Source organism: Amblyraja radiata, chromosome 13, assembly GCF_010909765.2.
Source record: "Amblyraja radiata isolate CabotCenter1 chromosome 13, sAmbRad1.1.pri, whole genome shotgun sequence".
NCBI classification, from domain to species: domain Eukaryota; kingdom Metazoa; phylum Chordata; class Chondrichthyes; order Rajiformes; family Rajidae; genus Amblyraja; species Amblyraja radiata.
In genome coordinates this window covers 36,852,863-36,877,027 of record NC_045968.1, presented here as the reverse complement: position 1 = coordinate 36,877,027, position 24,165 = coordinate 36,852,863, and the positions used below count along the sequence as shown (strand labels likewise).

The 24,165-nt window shown below is 44.7% G+C and overlaps 1 protein-coding gene across 1 annotated transcript; it reads right to left on the bottom strand.

The window, feature by feature from the left end:
* On the bottom strand, nt 1-23,917 carry gpr149 (G protein-coupled receptor 149). The gene is made up of 4 exons (XM_033031800.1): nt 23,033-23,917; nt 20,252-20,444; nt 3,383-3,771; nt 1-627 (listed from the first exon to the last, which is right to left on the bottom strand). Exons 1-4 carry the CDS (start codon nt 23,894-23,896, stop codon nt 55-57), a joined length of 2,019 nt encoding a protein of 672 aa, XP_032887691.1. The 5' UTR covers nt 23,897-23,917; the 3' UTR covers nt 1-54.
* Nucleotides 23,918-24,165: the final 248 nt, after the last annotated feature.

Below are 24,165 nucleotides of genomic sequence, written 5' to 3'. Positions count from 1 at the left end.
TTTCCACACTGTATCTCCAAAACTAAACTAAACTAATACTGGTCCCTGCATGGGTCAGCAGTTTTTCGATGCTTCCTCCTGCCTCCTGTAAGCCTCGTTGAGGAGCTGGATCTCTTCCTGGTAGCCGGACCTGTCCTGGTGTTGCTTGTGGCTGTTCCGCCGGTGAGCTTCCACCGTGTCGGGGATGGAGATGCTTATGTCGCTGCCGGAGCGGTCGGTGGGGATGAGCAGGGAGTAGGAGGCCGACTCCGTCAGGTCCACGGAGACGAAGCGGTTCTCGCGGCGGGAGTAGCGCAGGGAAGGCGAGCGGGCCTGGGCAGAGGACTGGCTGATGTTGCTGACGATGGAGACCGTATCCAACACCTCCTCATTATCGCAGATCTCCAGCACCTCCAGGTGGATCTTGACGTTGGTGTCGGCCAAGCTGCCTGGTGAGTCCTCGCTGCTCGGCTCGTGGCCCACGCTCTTGGAGCGGTAAACCTCCACCCTCTTGGCCAGCGGAGCGATCTTCCGCCCATCGCCGCTGATCTCGTACGTGGACAGCGAGAGGGTCTTGCCGGTTGAGGGCGCGTGCAGAGACACCATCCCTTGGAAGGCGCACACGGGGATCGACAGCGCACTGGGTTTCTGGAGGCAAGAACAGGAACACGAGCATCAGAAATAGGAGCAGAATTATGAACATTCAGGCCCTTGAAACATCCTGGCTATTCTGCCACCCATGTCGCCATTTTGTTTCAACATGGATGAGATGTTTCAAGGATTATTTAAATTTCCCAGTATTTTTGTTGCTGACCTTACAAACACATGGCCATGAATCAGTGGAAAAATTAATTAAGAACTTGACCAGCAATCTACGGACCGCAAGTGACATTGCCTACGTTCTCCTCTGACTGCGTGGGTTTTCGCCGGGTCCTCTGGTTTCCTCACAAATCCAAAAGACATGCAGATTTTCAAGCCAATTGGTCTCTGATCGGGTAAATGCACAGAGTTTCTTGCCCAGAGTAGGGGAATCAAGAATCAGAGGATATAGGTTTAAGGTAATGGGGGGAAAGATTTAATAAGAACCAGAGGGGTAATTTTTTTCACACAAAGGGTGGTGGGTATATGGAACGAGCTGCCGGAGAAGGTAGTCGACTCAGTATCGCGATGTTTATCTGTGGAGGAAAAACACAATCAATCTCTGAAGAAGGGTTCCAACTCAAGACAGTGTTTGTCCCTTACCTTCCACAGATGCTGCCTGACATGCTGAGTCCCTCCAGTCGTTTGTTTTTGTACTGAGGGTGTGGATTCTGGATTATACAGGTTGTAAATTCCTTCAGGAAATCTTTAAATCTTCTAGAACTGTTCTTTTTTTCCTTCCCTCGATATCTCTTGCTTTTCTCTCTGTCTTCCTTTGAATCCATCAGCTCTTTCCTTATCTTTATTTCTTTTTCTGGATCTGATTGGCACCAATCACACACACACACACACACACACACACACACACACACACACACACACACACACACACACACACACACACACACACACACACACACACACACACACACACACACACACACACACACACACACACACACACACACACACACACACACCCTGCTTGAGTAGCTTGTCGGGTCAAGCAGAATCTCTGGGGAGGCAATGTTTTGGTTCAGGACTACTCTTTGTATCCTAACCGTTCCCTCCATAGATGCTCCCTGACCCACTGCGTTACCACTGCACTTTGTATTTTGCTCAAGATTCCAACATCTGCAGTTCATTGGGTCTCACTTTTAATAGTCTTGAAAATTACCCCTCTGATGCATTACTGCACTTCCACAGAAGGAGCCATTCATCCCACTGACTCCATAGTAACCCCTAGTAGAGCAGTGCCGTCTGTTTCAATTTTTCCGCTCTTTCTCCATTGCCACATGCCCATCAAATACTTTTTTTGAAGACACCCTTACAGCCCATGAACTCCAGATCCAAACTGCTCTCTGAGTGAAAAATAAATGCCTGACATTTCCCTTGTTCCTTTGCAGGGAATGCATTCTCTCAATCAACTAAGTCTGACATCTTGTGCATCTCTAACAAATCTCTCTGTACTCTTAGCTCCAATGTTACAACAATGAGAACATTTCAAAAGCAATTGTCTTAGATGTGAAGCGCTTTGAAGACAGTCACGAAAAGCATCATTCAAATTCAAACTATTGTCTATTTCTTGAAATATAAATAAGCTAGAATTTGATTGTGTTATCGCATTGTCATTTGACAGGCACAATCAATGTCTAATTTCAGTCATTCAGCCCTTGAAACTCACTCATGGCCAATGTTCTACCTCATCAGCATTTCCCTGCACTCTTTTTCTCCTATCCATTCCCTCCACAGATGCTGCCTGACCCGCTGGGATACCCAGCACTTTGTGATTTGCTCAAGATTCCAGCATCCACAATTCATTATGACTTTCATATGAAGAAAGACTGGATATACTCGGCTTGTACTCGCTAGAATTTAGAAGATTGAGGGGGGATCTTATAGAAACTTACAAAATTCTTAAGGGGTTGGACAGGCTAGATGCAGGAAGATTGTTCCCGATGTTGGGGAAGTCCAGGACAAGGGGTCACAGTTTAAGGATAAAGGGGAAATCCTTTAGGACCGAGATGAAAAAATAATTTTTCACACAGAGTGGTGAAGCTCTGGAGCTCCCTGCCACATGCCGCCTGGGATTGGGACTAGTTTAGTTGAGGCCAGTTCATTGGCTATATTTAAGAGGGAGTTAGATGTGGCCCTTGTGGCTAAAGGGATCGGGGTATGGAGAGAAGGAAGGTACAGGATACTGAGTTGGATGATCAGCCATGATCATATTGAATGGCGGTGCAGGCTCGAAGGGCCGAATGGCCTACTCCTTCACCTATTTTCTATGCATTATGTCTGGCCAATTGGGCCAGACATTTGGATAAACCATTATGCTCCCTGGAGCCTTCCTGCACTTTCACAGAGGAGCCATTCATCCCATTGACACCATACTAACCCCTAGTGGATCAATTTCAATCTCCCGTTCTTTCCCCATTGCCATATGTTCACCAAGCTGTTCCATGCTGTATATAACTCTATAACTTTATGGGGGGGAAAACCCGGTCACACAATTTTGGAACAATTACTTGAACGTTTGGGTAAATCATAAATTGATTGATTGATTGGGACTAGTTTAGGTGGAGGATCCTGGTCCGCATGGACAAGTTGGGCCGAGTGGCATGTGTCCATGCTGTGTGATTCTATGACAAAGTTAACAAGGATTTTTCCAAATCTTTCGGCTCCACTTTTGCCAACTCTTGGGAATTGTATTTCACTGCACGGAGATTACTGGTCTGCATTTATATTTGTTTCCCAATACACTCACCTGTCTTGGAGTCCTTTCAGATTTACTACGATACCACTCCCAGTCCACAACTTCTGGTTTATGCCCTTCCTCCTGCGTTAGTTTGTCTTCTACACCGTCCGGGGAGCCAGAAAGCGATTGTCCCGTGTTCTTGTCCTGGCTTGTGTTATCTTTGTGTGGATTCGCCCGTGGGGAACTGTCCAGCGTGGTGCTGATCTCCGCTGGTGCTTCGCAAACCATCTCCTGGTTCCGACCAGGAAGAAACTTACAGCAGCCGGATGGATGTTCGACAAGGTTGTGGTGGGACAGAGATTTACTTTCCTGACCAGTTCTGTTACATTCTTGTGAGATCTTGTAAATCCCATAGCTTTGTTGCAATGACAGGTTGAATTCAAAGTCCTTACGTTTACCTGGAAAACAAGACAATACCCAGGTGACATTCAAGAGACTTTTAGATAGGCTCATGGATATGCAAGTAATGGTGGGAAGTGGATCACGTATAGACAGGGGAGATTAGTTTAACTTGGCACCATGGAGAGACACAAAATGCTGTAGTAACTCAGAGGGTCAGGCAGCATCTCTGGAGAACATGTACAGGCAACATTACAGATCCACACCCTTCTTCAGGAATTTTGCTGTTTTTTAATTCTACATTTCAATGACATCATGTTCGGCACTGATATTGAGGGTCGAAGTGTCTGTTCCTGTGTTATACTGTTCTCTGTACTAATTATTTATACGGGTATATGGATAGAGAGATTTAGAGGGATTTGAACCAAAGGCAGACAAATGGAGCTGATTCAAATAGACATCTTGGTTGGCATTGAAAAATAGGGCTGAAGGAACTGTTTCCATGCTGTATAACTCTGTCGTTTTTGAAAAAAAATTGTATGTTTGGGTTGATCATTAATAATAATAATAATAATAATAAATACTTTATTGATCCCCTCAGGGAAATTCAGATGTCCAGAAGCTCCCAATCAACAAATCCACAGATTCAAAACGAACGCAGACAGAAAATACATAAAATACAACGTGGACACTACCTGAGAGCAATAAATACTTAAAAAGACCAATAATTAACAGTTAAAAATTAATAATTGCAAAATGCATCCCCCTACAGCCTAGCGGTCCGAATTATAAAATCTAATGGCTGCAGGGGTGAAGGATCTCCTGAACCGCTCCGTTCTACAGGGCAGGGAGAGGAGCCGGTTGTTGTTCCGAGTGCTCTTTTGACTCTCCAGAATTATATGGAGGGGATGCCCGGGGTTTTTCAGGATGACCTGCACCTTGTGCCTCATACGCCTCTCAAGCACCTCCATCCCAGAGTCTACTCTCCCCTCCAGCACTGAGCCAGCTCGATTAACCAGTTTGACCAGCTTCCTATTGTTTTTTGCACTAATGCTGTTGCCCCAGCAGACAACAGTTGCATTAATCGATTGATTGATTGATTGATTGATTGATTGATTGGTTGGTTGATTGATTGATTGGATTATTGATTGATTGATTGATTTGTTGAATGATAGATTGAATTATTGATTGATTGATTGACCATGGAAACAGGCCGTTCGGCCCACTGAGTCCATGCCAACCATCGATATCTATTCATGCTAGTTCTACAGTATCCCACTTTCTCATTTACTCCTGACACTTTACAGAGGGTCAATTAACCTACAAACTCGCAATCTTTGGGATGTGGGAGGAAAACCAGAGAACCTGGAGGAAATCCACATTATCAAAGGGAGAACATCCACACTCTACACAGACACCACCTGAGATCAGGATCGAACCCGGATCCTTGGCACTATGAGGCAGCAGCTCTACCAGCTGTGCCCACTGTACCACCATACACGTATTAATTCCTATAAGATGAAAGCAAGGAGAAATTATTTAGCTCCTGTAGCCAGTTTTGTTATTATATGAGATCCTGTCAGATCTTATTTCTAGCCAACAAAATAAAACCTTTAGAAAATTGTTAAACTTTACAGTTGAGCAAGGATCAATTACTGTTGGCAATTGAGTTCCAAATTATACCTTCAAATTCTTGGGGAAAAGTTTAACAACCTCAATCTTGACAAGAAATGCAGGAAATATCCAATGAGTCACATTGCTTCAGTCAAAGAAGAAATTACCTTCATCTGATGAAAGGTGGCACTTTTCATGCTGTGATATCCAATCAATGTTTTTATTTCATGACTCCAGCACCCGCATGGTTGAGATTTTCTGCTCCTCTAACTTATGAACTTATATTAGTGAGGGTGTCAGGGGTTATGGGGAGAAGGCAGGAGAATGGGGTTGAGAGGGAAAGACCGATCAACCATGATCGAATGGTGGACTAAACCTGATGGACCGAATGGCCTAACTCTGCTCTTGTAACTAATGAACATGAAAAACATGGCATATCATTTCCCTTTAATATCTTGAGATACTTTAATTACACCACCCTTTTCAACCACAATGCTGCCTGGATTAGACGTTATTAACTATGAGGAGAGATTGGACCGACTTGAATTGTTTTCTCTGGAACTTCAGAATTTAAGGGGAGATGACGTAACCTTGATAGAAGTATATAAAATGATGAGAGGCATAGAGAGGATAGACAGTCAGAAACGTTTTGTGAGGATGGAAAGTCAAAGACAAGAGGGTGTTCCGTTAAGGTGAAAGTGTGGCAAGATAAATGGTTCAATGGTTCTTTGTTTCACAGAAGTATTTTTACACAGCATGTTCCAGGCATACAAATATGCCTGGAACATGCTGCCAGGGATGGTGATGGAGGCAGATAGGGCAGTGGTGTCAAGAGGCTTTTTGGATCGGCATTTGGGAATGGACGGGGTATGGATGATGTGCAGGCAGAAGACTTGTCAAACTTGGATTGCTTTCTCTAGAAGAGGAGAGACCTGACAGAACTAAATACAATTATAAGAAGCATAGATAGCGTAGACACTCAGTACCTTTTTCAAAGACTAGAGGGCATAGCTTTAAGATGAAAGTAGAGGGAGATACGATAAGAGTGTTTAAGAGGCTTTTAAATAGGCACATGGATATGTAGGGAACAGAGGGACATGGATCGCATGCAGGCAGGGATGATTAGTTTATATTGGCATCATGTTCAGCACATACATTGTGGGCCAAAGGGCCTGTTCTCTGCATTGTACTATTCTATGTTCTATATTTTACCTATTTATATTCTAGAGTGCAAACCAGCTTTGTGCAATATCTCTTTATAATCAAAATTCAGATTCAGTTAATATCGGGGTTTGGATTCTTCTTTCCTTCTGAATAAATGTAAATGAAGATGAGTCCTTGCACTCCAATACACCCTGCATCTGGGATGCTGCACAGAAATCCAATGGTAGAACTGAGCTAGTCATGCTACATACATAACACATTTACAAAGCCGGCAATGTTAATCTGATGGTCGGAGCACAAAATCAGAAGGTCATTATCAGCCCCAGCACAATGGCAACAACAGATTAAGAAACATTTGCTATGTAATGCACTACATCAAGCTGACAGCTGCAGCTCAATTTGGAGTGTCCTTGCCTCTAGCAAAAAGACTGAAGTCCTCGGAATGTTCTCTTGGGATGGAAGTTTAACCAGGATAACATGTTGCCAGTGTGCATGTTGCCAGGAATCGAGGGTCTGAGCTAGAGGAAGAGGTTGCGCAGGCTGGGACTTTATTCCTTGGAGCGCAGGAGGGTGAGGGGTGACCAGACAAAGGTGTATAAATTCATGAAAGAAATAGATCAGGTAGATGCAGGTAGAGTCTCTTCCCCAGAGAAGTGGAATCAAGAACCAGAGGACATAGGTTTAAGGTGAATGGGTAAAGATTTAACAGGAATCTGAGGAGTAACTTTTTCACACAAAGGGTGATGGGTGTATGGGAAAGAGCCATCGGAGGTGGAAATTGAGGCAAGAACTATTGCTATATTTAAGAAACAATTAGAGAGGTACATGGATAGGATAGGTTGAGAGGGATATGGGCCAAACACTGGCAGGTGGGACAAGTGCAGATGGAGCATGTTGGTGGGTGTGGGCAAGTTGGGGCAAAGGGCCTGTTTCCACACTATGACTCTAAGACACTCAGATATGTATTGTGGTTTGACTGCAGTGTTATAAGAGCCAATGTCCACAAGGATATGGAAATGATGCAGAAGAGGTTAACCTGAATGCTGGCTTGATTAGTGGGTATTTGCTGCAGGGAGAGGTTGGAGCAACTTGGATTGTTTTCTCAAGAAGACGGGAGACCTGACATGGAGCATATAAAATTCTGAAAAGCATAAATATGGTGGACAGTCAGAACCTTTATCCTAGGATGGAAATGTCTAGAGACTAGAGGGCATAACTTTAAGGTGAGAGGAGCAATGTTTAAAGATAGACACAAAATGCTGGAATAACTCAGCAGGTCAGATAAAATTCTGAAAGGTATAAATGGGGTGGACAGTCAGAACCTTTTTCCCAGGATGGAAATGTCATTGCGTGCAGGGCATAGTTTTAAATGAGAGGGACGAAGTTTAACAAATGACACAAAATGCTGGAGTAACTCAGCGGGTCAGGCAGCATCTGTGGAGAAAATGGATAGGCGATGTTTCGGGTTGGGACCCTTCTTCAGTCTGATAGGGTAAAATATATGGAAAAATGATTTATGGCAAAGTTTAAAACCATTCAGGGCATGTTTTTTTACACAGAGTGGAGTGGGCGCCCGGAACATGTTGCCAAATGGTGATGGAGGCAGATAGTGGTGTTTAATGGTCTTTTAGATAGGCATATGGATATGCAGGGAATGAGTGGGGATATGGATCATGTGCCGGCAAAGGAAATGTTTATCTTGGCATCGTGTTTAGCACGGACATTATGGGCCAAAGAGCCTGTTCCTGTGCTGCACTGCTCGATTTCTGTGATTGCTGCCACACAGTTCCAGCTACCCAGTCGATCCTGACCACGAGTGCTGTCTCTGTGGAGTTTGTATTTTCTTCCTGTAACCATGTGGGTTTCCTCCGAGTGTTCTGGTTTCCTCCCACACCCCAAAAACGTGTGGGTTGTAGGTTAATTATTTATTGTCAATTGCCCCTCGTGTTGGGATGAGCGATGGGAGAATAAGTAGGAAGCATGTGACAGATAGTAGGTTAAGTGAGGAGGAAATAGATGGGGTTGAAGGAACTGGCACAGACTCATGGCCATATTCTACGCTGTAAGGAAATGTAATAAAATAAACATGATTAAAGCATACAAGTAAGGATTGAAACCTGTTGGAAAGTTTATACCATTACAAGATGAATCGAATGACACAGGCAGAAGAGATTAGTTTGAATTGGCAAACTTGGATTGTTTTCTCTAGAAGAGGGGAGGCCTGATGGTATTATATAAAATGATGAGAAGCATAGATAGGGTAGACAGTTTGAACCTTATTACCAGAGTGGACATTTCAAATACTAGAGGGTCAAGCATAGTTTCAAGCTGAAATGGGCAAAGTTTAAATGTGTCTGTGACAAGTGTTTTTACACAAAGAGTGGTGAGTGCCTGGAATATGCTGACAGAGGCGGTGGTCAAGGCAGCTACAATTGTGGTATTTAAGAGCCTTTTATATAGCCACATGGATATGCAGGAAATGGAAAGATATGGATCAGATGTCGAGGCAGATGAGATAGGTTTATCTTGGCATCATGTTTGGGACATTGTGGGCAGCAGGACATTGTCCAGTGCTGTACTGTTCGATGTTCTATGGGACATTCAAACAAAGCTCTTTCTGCTTTCTGAGACAGATGCTAAATATTATATGGGAACAAGTTAAAGATAAGTACTCATTATCACAGTGCTGTTTACTGAACTTGTTTCTAATTTGGTAGGCATATTCCAGAAATTGTAGTGGTGACTTCCTGTAAGAAGCACATTAATTGTTAGTACCTTTGATTTTGTTGAGGTTATGAATGGGTTACTATAAATGCTATAAGTTTTTTTTTTTTTTTGCACTTTTGTTATTTTAATAAGCAGTTCCTGCTTTTAACACTACTGGAAATAATTTTCACTTGGCTTCCTTATGAAAACCTCTCAGATGCACAATATTAAACACAGCGGCAAATTATTAAAATAATAATGAATATCTATGAGTGATCGCAGGGAAGAACATCTCAAGGGAATATAACATGATAGTTATAAAACTCATCATTATTCAATGATAAGTGGAATTTTCTTGCAGGGAATTAATGCCTGGGATAGTTGCAGGTTTTATTAAACTAGCGTAGAAAATGTTGCAAATCCAGTGGGTATCGAGAGCAGAAAGATTATTAGTGCTAATGTTTTGGGTGTAAGGCTCTATAAGAGTGAACAAAGCAGCACATTTTACTTTAGTTTTACTTTACTCCAGAGATATAGCCTGGAAACAGGCCCTTCGGCCCACCAAGCCCACACTGACCATTGATCACCCTTAGACCAGTTTAATCCTACATACTAGGGACAATTCTTAAGATAGACACAAAATGCTGAAGTAACACAGTGGGGCAGATAGCAACTTTGGAGAGAAGGAATGAGTGACATTTCGGATTCAGACCCTTCATCAGACCCTAACCGAAATGTCATCCATTCCTTATCTCCAGAGATGCTGCCCGTCCCTCTGAGTTACTCCAGCATTTTGTGTCTGTCTTCGGTTTAAACCAGCATCTGCAGTTCCTTCTGGTACATTTTCTTAGTCAATTTGTTGCTCTTGAAACATATAAGATTATTGGTCACGTTAGAGGCAGGAAACATGTTTCCAATGTTGAGACAGTCCAGAACCAGGGGTCACAGTTTAAGATTAAGGGGTAGGCCATTTAGAACAGAGATGAGGAAAAACGTTTTCACCCAGAGAGTTGTGAATCTGTGGTATTCTCTGCTTGAGAAGGTAGTGGAGGCCAATTATCTGGATGCTTTGAAGAGAGAGTTAGATAGAGCTCTTAAAGATAACTGAGTCAAGGGATATGGGGAGAAGGCAGGAATGGGGTACTGATTGTGGATGATCAGCCATGATCACAATGAATGGCTCAAAGGGCCGAATGGCCTACTCCTGCACCTATTGTCTATTGTCTATTTCCAAATGTTTCTGCTTTCATTTCACATTTCCTGTATCACCTCTTCTCTCAATATTTAAAAAATTCCATCGCATATGAAACCATGCGTTAATGCATGACTATTCAAAACTAAGGAGGAAAAGGGCAGAATTTACAATCCTATGAAAGCTTTCAGTCCATGACGAGTTGCTCTCTACCCCATGAATCATTTTTGGAAAGTGTAATCACTAAATTATGAATGACTGATGATTTTTTTAAGCTAATCCAATAAGGGCAACCAGCTCCTAGGGAATAAAACATAAGCTGTGTGTTCATGGTAATTTTCAGGACGGGCCGAGGTAACAATTATTTAAGCAACTTTAAATTTTGTTTTCAATGAAAGCATTTTCTCAGTTTTTTCTGATAGAGATCTCAAAATAACATGAATTAGCCTTCTTGGGGTTTTCAAGCATTGACAGAGGGAGTGTTATGGGGTTTCATTTTGGAAACCAATTTATTAATGGCATTTCTTGACTTTTTTTTAAATGCATGAGGTCCATACATATTCTGTTGATAGGAGATTAAGGGACAGCACAGTGGCACAATAGTAGAGTTGCTGCCTTACAGCGCCAGAAACCCGGGTTTAATCCTGTCTATGGGTGCTGTCTGTATGGAGTTTGAATATCTTCCTGTGACTGCAAGGGTTTCCCTCGGGTGCTCTAGTTTCCTCCTACATCCTAAAGACGTGCAGGTTTGTATGTTCATTGGCTTCTGTAAATTATCCCTAGTGTGTAGGCTATAACCAGTTTACAGGTGATTGTTGGCCAGTGTGCACTCTGTTGGCTGAAGAGCATGGTTGACCCCTCTGACCCCTCTGACCCTGGCCACAAACTCTTTGAATCACTTCCGTCTGGAAGGCAACTCCGGACTGTCAAAGCTGCCACAGCCAGACATAAAAACCACGAGTAGTAGCTCTACTCAATAACCAACAATCTGTAGCCTCCTTTTGCTCTGGTATTTTTAATCGATAATGTTTAATTGATAATGTTTTATTATTAATGTTTAATGTTTTATGTGTCATTCCTAACTGTTACTGTATGTCATGTTGTCACTTGTAGGCGGAGCACCAAGGCAAATTCCTTGTATGTGAATATACTTGACCAAGAAACCTATTCATTCATGTTTACCCACAGTATCTCTAAACTAAACCAAACAGATCCTTTCAATTTTTGAAGGTAAGAAATTATAAATTATAAATATGAATTTCATTGTTTCATTAACAGTAAATGTGATAATTAAACACTGTCAACTCTTGAGAAAAACACAAATTGCTAGTGTAACTCAGCAGGTCAAGCAGCATCTATGGAGGAAATGGACAGGTGATGTTTCAGGTTGGGATCCTTCTTCAGACTGATCCATTCTGACCCGAAACAGAGTCTATCCATTCAATCATGGCTGATCTCTGCCTGCTAATTTCATTTTCCTGCCTCTCCCCATAACCTTTGACACCCATTCTAATCAAGAATTTGTCTATCTCTGCCTTAAAAATATCCACTGACGGCCTCCACAGCCTTCTGTGACAATGAGTTCCACAGATTAATTACCCTCTGACTAAAGAAGTACCTCCTCACCTTTCAAAAAGAGCGCCCTTTAATTCTGAGGCTCGTCATGACCTCTGGTCCTAGACTCTCCCACCAGTGAAAACATCCTTTCGACATCCACTCTATCTATGCCTTTCATTATTCTGAAAGATTCAATGAGGTCCTCCCTCAACCTTCTAAACTTGAGCGAGTAGAGGCCCAGGGTTGTCAAACGCTCATCATATTTAACCCACTCATTCCTGGAATCATTCTTGTAAACCTCCTCTGAACCCTCTCTAGAGCCAGCACATCCTTCCTTAAATATTGGGCCCAAATTTTCTCACAGTACTCCAAATGTGGCCTGGCCAGCGCCTTATAGAGCCTCAGCATTATATCTCTCTTTTTGGATTCCAGTCTTCTTGATATAAATGCTAGCATTGAATTTTCCCTTACTACCGATTCAACTTGCAAATTAACTTTTTGGGAGTCCTGCACCAGCACTCCCAAGTTCCTTTGCACCTCCGATTTCTGGATTTTCTCTCCATTTAGAAAATAATCTACGCCTTTATTCTTATTACCAAAATGCACTTTGCTATATTGAATTTCATCTGCCACTTCTCTGCCCACTCTCCTAACCTGTCCAAATCCTTCTGCTTCCTCTACACTGCCTACCCCATCACCTATCTTAACATCATCTGCAAACTTGGCCACAAAGCCTTCAATCCCCTTATCCAAATCATTAATATACATCGTGACGAGTGGCGGCCCCAACACCGACCCTTGTAGAATTCAATGAGTCACTGGCAGCCAACCAGAAAAAGTGCTTTTATTGCAACTCTTTCCCTTCTGCCATCCAGCCAACCCGCTGTCCATGCCAGTATCTTCACATTAATACCATGGGCCCTCATCTTCCCCAGCAGCCTGACGTGCGGCACCTTATCGAAGGCCTGAAAATCTAGATAAACAATATCCACAGCCACCTCTGTTCTGCTATTAACTTCCTCAAAGAACTCCAACAGATTTGTCAGGCAAGATCTTCCCTTCACTAAACCATGCTGACTTTGGCTTGTTTTATCGTGATCTTCCAAGTACTGCATAACCTCATCGTTTATAATTGACTCTAACCAACCACCGAAGTCAGGCTAACTGGCCTAAAGACCGACCTGTCTTCGGGATTTGAGGGGAAACCAGAGCACCCAAAGGAAACCCATGTGGTCCACAGGGAGAATGTGCAAACTGCACACCGACAGCACCTGAGGTCTGGATTGAACCTGGGTCTCTGGCGCTGTGAGACAGCAGCTCTACCATCTGTGTCACTGCGATAAACTGAGAGGACAATAACAAATTGTAGTCTTACATGAGGGAATTGCGTGAGGTTCAATGATGCTCCTGCACCACGTGGCATAAACTGATATTGATATTGGAATGAACATCAATACACATTGCAAGGGGGTAACATGTTCCATGTCTTAACAATAAAGATTCCATACTTCTTTGACACAGAAATGTGCCACATTCATATTTAATAACTCTAAACTAGGTCACGGTGTTCATCAAATCTATGACCCAGATTTTGCTCATATCAGACAGTTGGTGGTGAGGACCAGGAGATGTTTATCTTCTGTGCAGTTGGGCACGTTAGCACCATAGGGGGGAAGAGCATACTGGGACCTTTGTTAAGGTCAAAGCAAAAAACCACATCACTGCCCAATGAAGATGTTGAGAAAAGAAACTGTAATTTCTGAAATAATTACAAATCCAAGCCAAATCAAATATCAAACCCAAATTAGAGTGAAACAAAAGGAGAGAGAATGTTTGATTACCAGAATGGGGGGACAAAAATAAGCACAGAGAGGTAAAGTAAGATGTATTTTAATTTTTTCAGTTCTAAAAGTAATTAACAAATAGTTGAAAAAATTCAAGACTCGGATGGGGTTTGACAGGATTGACGTAGAGTTGATGTAGGGGGCAGCACAGTGGTGTTTGGGGAAAGTAGCGCCTGAGAACCGAGTTCGATCATGACCTTGGTTGCTGCCTGTACGGAGTTCACATTTACTGTGACCATGTGGGTTTTTTCCGGGAGTTCCAGTTTCCACCCACATTCCAAAGATGTGCAGGTTTGTAGGTTAATTGGCTTGTGTAAATCGTCCCTAGTGTTTAGGATAGAACTAGTGTATGGGTGACCATTGGTTGGCGTGGACTCGGTGGGCCGAATGGTTTGTTTTCATGCTGTATCTTGAAACCAAATTAAACAAAACTTGATGTCTCTCCCAGCGAACATGCTGGCTCGAAGGGGCAAATGGCCTACTCCTGCACCTATTGTCTATTGTCTAACCACTGAATATAGAATATAGAACAATAAGGTGCAGGAACAAGCCCTTCGACCCACAATGTCTATGTGAACATGATGCAAAGTTCAAATCCCCTCTGCCTGCACATGATCCATATCCCTCCAATCTCTGCATATCCATGTGCTTATCGAAAAGCTTCTTAAACGGCACTATATCTGCCTCCACCGCCACCCCTGGCAGCACGTTCAAGGCACTCACCACCCTCTGTGTAAAAGACTTGCATCGCAAATCTCCTTTCAATTTTGCCCCTTTCACTTTAATGCTATGTCCTTTAGTCTTTGACATTTCCACCATGAAAAAAGGTCAATGCTTTTCACTGTACCTCGCTACACGTGGCAGTAATAAACCTAACCCTAGCTACACATTTTGAGCCAATAAGAAAAACAAAATTGCAGAGTTAAGACAAAAACCAGAGCGAACCTCTGTACATGCTTCATAGGTCACTAGTTCACTGGCCGGCCTATGCTGAATGTAATTATTGATTGCTAGGAAGAAGACCGAGGTTGTGTGTTGCACTCGATAGTTAATCTGCCTGTCAAAATTCATCCATATTCTAGCAAGGAAGCAGCTGGGCAAATTTGCAGTGTAAAGCCAGTCTCCCAACCTGGCCAATCAGCAATTATGTTAAAGTTGTTCTCCTGCCTCCAACCATCTTCCTTAAGCTGCACAACCCCGATTACCTTCCCCATCATGTGCTTTTAACGCATTCTATTCTTCGAATGAATATCAATATTCCAACAGTTTTCTATCCTCGTTTGTGATTTTTAATCCCGTTTATTTTATTAAATTTCCTTACAGCGTAGAAGGAGGTTAAGAGTCCATGCCGGTTCCTTCTGCTACCCTATCTATTCCCTCCTCACTTACCCTACTCTATGTCACGTGCCTATCAGCTTCTCACTGATTCCTCCCATTGCTCACCCCAACACTTGGGGCAATTGACAGGAAACAAGTTAGCTACCAACCTGCACAGCTCTGGGATGTGGGAGGAAACCAGAGCACCCAGAGGAAAACCCACGTGGTCAAAGAAATGAACATGGCAAACTCCACACAGACAGCACCCAAGCTCAGGATTAAACTGGGCTGTTGGAGCTGTATGGCAGCAGTAACAGAAATAGAACAGTACAGCACAGGGACAGGCTCTTTGGCCAACAAAGTCTGTGCTGAACATGATGACGAGATAAACTAATCTCATCTGCCTGCAGGTGATCTAAAAACCTCTTAAATGACACTATCCTATCAGCCTCCGCCACCACCCCGGCAGCTTGTTCCAATCACCCACCACCCTCTACGTAGAGACTTGCCCTGCACATCCCCACTCACTTTAAAACCATGCCCTTATAATCAGAGAGACATTTCTCTCCAAGTGCTTTTGAATCATGCAGGGGTCTTCTAGCTGTGGCACTATGCCGGTTTCATATTTCCACTGATGCTTTGTTCTAGTCAGAATTGTATGAGATTGCATCTCTACATTTTTTGGGGGTAAAAAACAAGCTTTTATGATTTTTTTGGGTTCAATTTGAAATAATCAAAAGCAGAAAAAGGATTTGCTCTCAAGTGATGGATATTTCATTTGCCAGTGATGAGTTTGATGTTTGCTCGTTACCTCGTCAGCCCCACAGCTGTGAATATAATATTTCTTGTCAAAGCAATTCTCTGCTGATAATGTGCCCACTTCAAAGCAAATTGTATGTAACTGTGCAGCTTTTAGGTAAATGGATTTATATGGGATGGCCTTTACATCTCACAGATACGATTATTATCTGTTTAATCTATTCAGAAACTGCATTGATGGAATCTGTGCACATACCATAAAGGGGTGGGCTCCTCCAGTATTCTTCCATCCAAGACGTGAAAACAAGAATAGGCAAGATCTTAAGATTGCTAATCCCACCGAAGGTTAGAACACAAAGTGCTGGAATAACTCAACCTACTGAATAGTGAAAAGCCTGGATAGAGTGAATGTGGAGAGGATGTTTCCACTACTGGGATGGTCTAAGACCCGAGGCCACAGCCTCAGAATTAAAGGACGTACCTTTAGAAAGGAGCTGAGGAGGAATTTCTTTAGTCAGAGGGTGGTGAATTTGTGGAATTCATTGCCACAGATGACTGTGGAGGCCAAGTCAATGGATATTTTTAAGGCGGATTCTTGATTAGTAAGGGTGTCAGGGGTTATGGGGAGAAGGCAGGAGAATGGGGTTGAGAGGGAAAGATAGATCAACCTTAAATGAGTGACGGAGTAGACTCAATGGGCTGAATGGCCTAATTCTGCTCCTAGAACTGATGAACTTATGAATGAGTCAGGCAACATCCGTGGAGTGAATGGACAGCCGATGTTTCAGGTCAGGAACCTTCTGCAGACTGAAGAAGGGTTCTGATCCAAAACATCAACTACCCTTATCCTCCAGAGATGTGTCTAATCCGTTGAGTTATGGAGTCATAAAGTCATACACCATGAAAACAAGCCCTTCAGCCCAACTTGTCCACACCGACCAACATGTCCCATCTACTCTAGTCCCACCTGCCTGCATTTGGCCCATATCCCTCAAAACCTATCCTATCCATGTACCTGTCTAAATGGTTTTTTTTTAATGTTGCGATAGTACTTGCCAGAACTACCTCCTCTGGCAGCTTGTTCCATACACTGACCACCCATCGTGTGGAAAATGTTACCCCTCAGGTTACTATTAATTCTTTTCCGCCTCACCTTAAACCTATGGAGTTACTCCAGCACTTTGTGTCTTTTATGTAAACCAGCATCAGCAGTTGCTTGTTTCTTTACAGGTTAGGATGGCAGCTCAAGGTGTGTGATGTACGCAAATAGATGGAGATAGAACATGCTTGCACAGAGCAGTGAAATTATCCCTCTGTTTGCTAGCATGCTCAGCCACACAGCTCAACTACTTTAGCATTAGCCTTCCATTCGGAGATCTGCCTTTAACCTTCCATTAGCCATAAATATCAAAAGGTTTAACATCGTGAAAAACTGGAGAAAAGCTAATTATCTACAATTGCAGAGAACATATATCACAAAAATGTGCCACTTAGTCCTGTTGGTTCATTGTGTTCATAGGTTCATAAGTTCAAGAAGCAGAATTAGGCTATTCAGCCGATCAAGTCTACTCCATCATTCAATCATGGCTGATCTATCTTTCCGTCTCAACCCCATTCCCCTGCCTTCTCCCCATAAACCCTGCCACCATTACATCAAAAATGTATCAATCTCCGCCTTAAAAATATCCATTGAACCTTCTGAACCTTCTGAATGTTGTAGTCGGCAGGACAGTACTCTGCATATCGTCAACTTGGACAATTTTACATTTTTATCAAGCCAATTAATCAAGCTATTTAACCTACGTTTTTGGAGTGTGGGAGAAAACCCACGCAGATCACGGGGAGAACGTGAAAACTCCATACAGACAGCACCCGTAGTCGGGATCGAACCCGGGTCTCTGGCACTGCATTTTGCTGTAAGGCAGCAACTCTACCGCTGTGCCACCGTGACTGCCATTGACTTGGCCTCCACAGCAGCCTGTGGCAATGAATTCCACAAATTCACCACCTTCTGGCTAAAGAAGTTCCTCCTCATCTCCTCATTCTAATGGAATGTCCTTTAGTGTAGATCCCACATTGTACTGTTATCCCCTTTTCCCTCTGAGATGACAGATTCTCCCTTAGAGCCACTCCGCTCTACACCAGAGGAAGCCTACAATCAGCACCACAAACAATGCCTGGCTGCTTGAGAACGCCAGCACTCTGGGGTAGACAGAGACAACAGGCAAACAAGCCACAGCTCGGTCCGATTAATGGTGATTGGGTCATCTGATCCTTGGCACGGGGGGAGGGTGGAAGGTGAAGGGAATTGGAAGGGGAGGGGCAGGGAGGGAGGGAAGGAGGGAAGAGGGGAAAGGGAGGAAAGGAAAGGGGGGTCAAGGGAAGGGGTGAAGGGAGGAGGGAAAGGGAAGGGGGAGGGAAGGGAGGGAGGGAAAGGTAGAGGAAGGATGGGATGGGTAAGGAAGGGGAAAGGAAGGGAAAGGGGGTCTTTAGTCAGAGTGTAGTTAATCTGACGAACATTGCCATAGAGGGCTGTGGAGGCCAAGTCAGTGGATATTTTTAAGGCAGAGATAGACACATTCTTGATTGAAACAGGTGTCAATGGTTATGAGGAAAAAAATGGGATTAGGATGCAGAGAGCAGCCGTGGTTGAATGACGGAGTAGACCCGATGGGCCGAATGGCCTAATTATACTTCTATAATTTATGAACATGAAAGGGAGGGGGGAAGGGGAGGGGGATGATGGGAAAGGGGAGGTGGGGTGGAATGGGAGAGGGGGGTAAGAAGGGGGGGGAGAGAGTGAGGAAAAGAGTGAGAGAAAGACCCAGTTATTAATTGTGTCTCGGCAGTGATGGCGGAGGACTACTCCCCTGTACGGACCTGGACCTTCACTGTTGGTCAATGGTGGATATAAAGTTGACCGTGTGAGTTCACCTTACTGCAAGCGCCAGTGTAGTCATCATCTCTGATCTGGCATCATAACTGTCGCCACACCTTGTATTCTCTGGGTTCCTCTAAACTGCACCCATACTGTTCATCTCAAACTGATTCCTTGGCAGTGATTTCCACAGTCAATTAATTCTCCGGGTAAACAAGTTTCACCCAGATTCACAACTGCACTGTTTAGTCGTGTTCAAGGGAGTGCAGAGCGGTGTATGAGCTTGTAAACAGGCCATTCGGCCCACCAAACTCACATCGACAGGTGCTCTATGTTATATGTTCTATGTTATTCCATTCTGTACTCGCTATCACCCGTACACTAGTTCAATCCTACACACCAGGGACAATTTACAGAAGCCAATTAACTTACAAAGCCTTTGGACTGTGGGAGGAAACCGAGGCACCTGGAGGAAACCCCACGCGGTCACAGGGAGAATGTATAATCTTCATACAAACACCATCCGAGGTCAGGATTGAACGCGGGTCTCTGGCGCTGTGAGGCAAGCAGCTCTAGCACTGTGCATTTCAGTTAGATTATTTGGACGTTGGCTTGGGTCATAAATTTCCAAAGAGATCATTACTATTTAACGTTAAGTACCAATTTCATAAGTTGAATTTGTATCAATCTAATTAATAAATATTATTGATCTGATGACTCTCCAGTTTGAAAGCCTGCATTAAATTAAAAGGGTAAAGGTTGCCATTATTTGCTATGTACCATCAGATACATTCAACCAGACTCTTTTAAAATAGTCCTCTTTGGGGGGAAACGGTCCTTTGTTAAGAGTATTTTGTAGATGAATCAGTTAAGGGGCTGTCCCACTGTGGCGACCTAATCTGCGGGTTCAGAAGAGTTTGCCCTCGACTCAAACTCGCTGCATGGTCGACACGAGGTCCTAGGAAGTCCTATGAGGTCACTGGAACTCTCCTTCATGCTCGAGGGAAGTTCCCGCACACTCGCGGACTCAGCTAGGCCACGGAAAAATTATCAGGTTAAATAATTTTCCGCAAGTAAAATTTGGTCAGCATGGTTCTTTATAACTTGTAGTGCAGTGGAGTGGGGTCGCTATGTAGTTACAGGCAGTCGAGGGCAGCCGTAGGCAATCTCCTTCACTGACCAGGCATTTTGATTGGCTCATTGGAGTTTTCAGGACCAGGGAACACCAACCGGTAGGTTAAATAGCCGCTAAACTTTATTATACTTCTTAAAAATTTCTACCCCCCTTCTCCACCCCTCCACCCCCCTCCCCCCCTCTTCTCTCCCCCCCTTCTCTCCCCCCCCCCTCCTTCCCCCCTCCTTCCCCCCCCTTCTCCCCCCCCCCCCTCCCCCCCCCCCCCTTCTCCCCCCCCCCATCTCTCCCCCCCCCCCATTCTTCTCCCCCCCCCTTCACTTTCTGTACTGCATGATAGATGGTTTTATTAATTTGTTCTCTTTGTGTTTCTCACCTTTAGCCGGCTTTGCAGCAACCGAGTACACATTCTTGCTGCAGTTGATGAAGCAACCACACGGCAGATGTATCCACCGTTCCGACAGCACAAACAGCGGAGTTATAGCGGCTGCCAGTAAGGTCAGGAAGTACCCAAGAATCTCGAAGGACTCGTCCTCGTGTTCGGTGATATGATTGACGAGCAGTCGTATCTGTGGAGCACAGGGGGACAGTGAAGTGAGAATTTAAACACACTACTGGCGGCGGGCCCATCAATCCTTGAAACTAGAGCACATGTCAAACCCAGCAGGGATACGTACCTTGTGTAGGGAGGAACTGCAGATGCTGCTTTATACAGAAGATAGACAAAATGCTGGAGTAACTCAGCGGATCAGGCAGCATCACTGGAGAAAAAAGATGGGTGAGACCCTTCTTCAGACTGGAGATGGCTTCACCTCTCTTCCAGCATTCTCTTTCCATCACAATCAGTCTGAAGAAGGGTCCCGATCCGAATAGTCACCCATCCTTTTTCTCCAGAGATGCTGCCTGAACTGCTGAGTTACTCCAGCACTTTGTATCTATCTTTGGTATAAAGCAGCATCTGCAGTTCCTTGCAGTCCCTTGTCGTGGTAAATCAAAAACAGTTTTCTATCCTAGAAGACATTTTCCACAATGAAAGAAAGAAGATAGTATATGAAAGGTAAATATAATGGTTTCATGGTGCTGGTTTCCCCCCAAAACAATACAAAGTGCTGGATTAATTCATACGTTAGAAGGACCCTGCCCAGAAACATCACATATCCATGTTCTTCAGAGATGCTGCCTGACCCACAGAGTTACTCCAGCATTTTGTGTTTTATTATGGTCTAAGTTTTAAAGGGTTGGTGGGACAGAGAGACTTGGAGATCCACATTGGTAAGGTTGCTAATGAAGACCAAAGGTGTTGTAAAGAATGCCAAGTAAGTCGTGCCAATTCCCTACAATTCACCAGGTAGACGTCTGTTGTAGTTGAGTTCATTATTGGACAGAGGTAGTTAGGGGAAAGTCAACCCTTTGGTGAAGGTAGACCAGTATCAGCAGTTCCTCATATCTCAAGATCAACAAGAGATTTGATATTGGTGGTTACACAGGTTTAAATAAAGAGCTATTTTTTTCAATGGGAGAAGGGTTGTGTCAAGAAAGGAGTCCGTTTAAGAAAATTGGCAAAAAGAATGAATACTTTAAAATGATTTAATTTTAAGTTAATTCTACCAACTTCCCCCCTTGCCCCCTTCCTCCACACTGGTCATCCCACAGTTTACAACAAAGTATCTCTTGAGATCACACCTTCCCTAGCCAACAATATGCCTATCAGAGAACCACCATGCCTGAGGGCAGGTGTTGCGGGCCCTGGTCGTTGCAGAAGAAGGGTCCCAAACCGAAACATCACCTACACATGTTGTCCAGAGATGCTGCCAGCCAGGCCTGCTGAGTTTCTCCAACACTTTGTGTCTATCTTGGGCGTAAACCAGCATCTGCAGTTCTTCGTTTCTAAAATATTTTTAATGCAACCGGTTGTTGGTTGCTCGAGAGAGTGTGATAGATTAATACAGGCATAGAATCAAACAGCGGGGAAACAGGCCCTTCGCCCATCTTGCCCACAGCGACTAACATGCCCCCATCTACATGTCCCACTTTCCTGCGTTTAGCCTCCACACCTTAAACCTATGTCCTCCGGTTCTCGATTCCCCCACTCTGGGCAAGAGTCTCTGTGCGTCCACCCGATCTATTCCTTTCATGAATAGAAGGAAATACTGTCATGACTTTCAAAGGGGAATTGGATGAAAGGGAGCAATTGCCAGGGATGCGAGGGAGGCGCCGAGGCAGAGGGAAATCAATGACAAGCTCATTAATAGAATCAGCTCAGACACAATGGTGCGAATGACGACTTTCGGAGCTTTCTCTACGTTCTCGCAAAACCTTGAATTTTTACAAACTTGGAGATGTTTATTGGTCTCTGAGTGTCTTTATGTAACAGGTTACTTTCCATGTGCAGTGCAGAAACAAAGCGGCTCTGAATCAATGCATTGCACCGAAATTGCGTTTTAACACTGCTGAGAAACGGCGCCTTAATAATCCTCAGCTCGCCCAGAACGGTATATGTCTCATCATAAAAAAAGTACTGCAGATGCTGGCTGTCAAAATGTATATGTCTCACCAGCTTTGGGCAGCAAGTTAATAAATGCATAACTTAAACAATCCGTGGCTGGAGGTTGAGGGGTGATCTCATGGAGGTGTATAACATCATGAGGAGAATAGATAATGTGTCTGTAAAATATAATAGATACAGCCTAGTGGCGGGGGGGGGGGGGGGGGGGAGAGGGGGGGGGGGGGGGGTTATGGTTCAGTTACTGTGCAAGTTGTTGAATTCGCCCTATTGCAGATATAGATCTCCAGACTTAGCGGGCGGTGGCCATCGATATATTCTGGGGGGCAACACTGTGGCGCAGAAGTTAGAGCTGCTGCCTAACAGCGCCAGAGACCCGGGTTCGATCCCAATCTCGGGTGCTGTCTGTCCGCGTGGGTTCTCTCTGGGTGCTCCTGTTTCCTTCCACACTCCAAAGTCGTACGGGTTTGTAGGCTAATTAGCTTCGGTGAAATGTTAGTGAACGGGGTGATCGCTGTTCGACGCGTTGTATCTCTAAACTAAACTAAGATGTGAATCCGCATGATAGAATTGGGATTACAGAAACAAGGCTCTGGGGCACCATGGATGGGAACTGAAGACACGATAAAGTCTAGAGAGATATCAGATACATACCATCAGAGGCAGCCACAGTACAATCTTACTCATGGCTAAAATCAAGGCAAAACGTTTCTGAGCAACAATTACGGCTTGGTTCGTGGACCCAAAGCTCTCGCTGAGGCAGGGCGGTGAATGGGAGGCCTCGGAGCGACTATGGACACCATTGCCCCAGTTCCCACCGGTCGTTAAAGTCCTGTCCGCCGCGTCCTCCGAGAAGGAGACTTTGCTGGCCGTAGCCACCTCGTGGTAATTGGGAGAAAAGGGTCCCTGATGTTGCCAGTCGGAACAGAGCAGTTTGTAGACGAGAGGGACGGAAAAGCCAATGAGGACAACGAAGCACATGGAGTATAAACCGAAGAGAAAGGCCACATAGGAGCTCCTGTGGTCGGGAAGGCATCCCCAGGGCGTCGGGATGTAGGAGCCCCATCCGAATACTGGCAACAGGCACGTTAACAGGCTGAAGGTCCAGATAGTCGCCAGGATCCAGGGGATGGGGACATGTGCCCGCCCCCCTTTGCAAAGACCGGTGAGCCTGGTGGTGAAATAGTTATAGATGACAATCAGTGAAGACTTGAGAGCGATGGAGACCCCGTGTAGGAAGTAGAGGACGGCCGCGGCGGGGCAAACGGAGTTGGCCACCGACTCGCTCGTCCACTGGACGGCTGCGAACACAGTCAAAGCCACCACGTAGAGGAGATCGTCCGCGGAGAGCGAGGCCACGATCATCACCAGGGGAGTCTTGTTCCTCGTCCTGTACAGGCAAACCAGTGAGTAGACGCTGCCCAGGAGAATCAGGAGGGTGGAGATGAGGGTGAGGCAGAAGGCGAAGAGATTCGGCGGTCTACCTGCGGCTGGAGAGCCCGCTGTGGGGCCGCTCATTCCAGGGTCACTGCCGACCCAGTGGGTTGTGTTCATGAGCCACGTTACAGGGCTGCCAGACATGGTCTCTCCCCTCCTCTCTCCCCTCCCTCCTCCCGGATCCGGAGAGTTATATCTGAATTGAAAGCAGTCCCTCCACACCTCAACCGCTTCTCATGTCCCCCCTCAACCTGCTCTGGATGAAGGATGAAGGCCCCGCTGAGTAGCAGTCCCGAGGCGTTGAATCGCAGGTCGCTGTACTCCACTCGTGGTGCTGAAACGCCGCACGC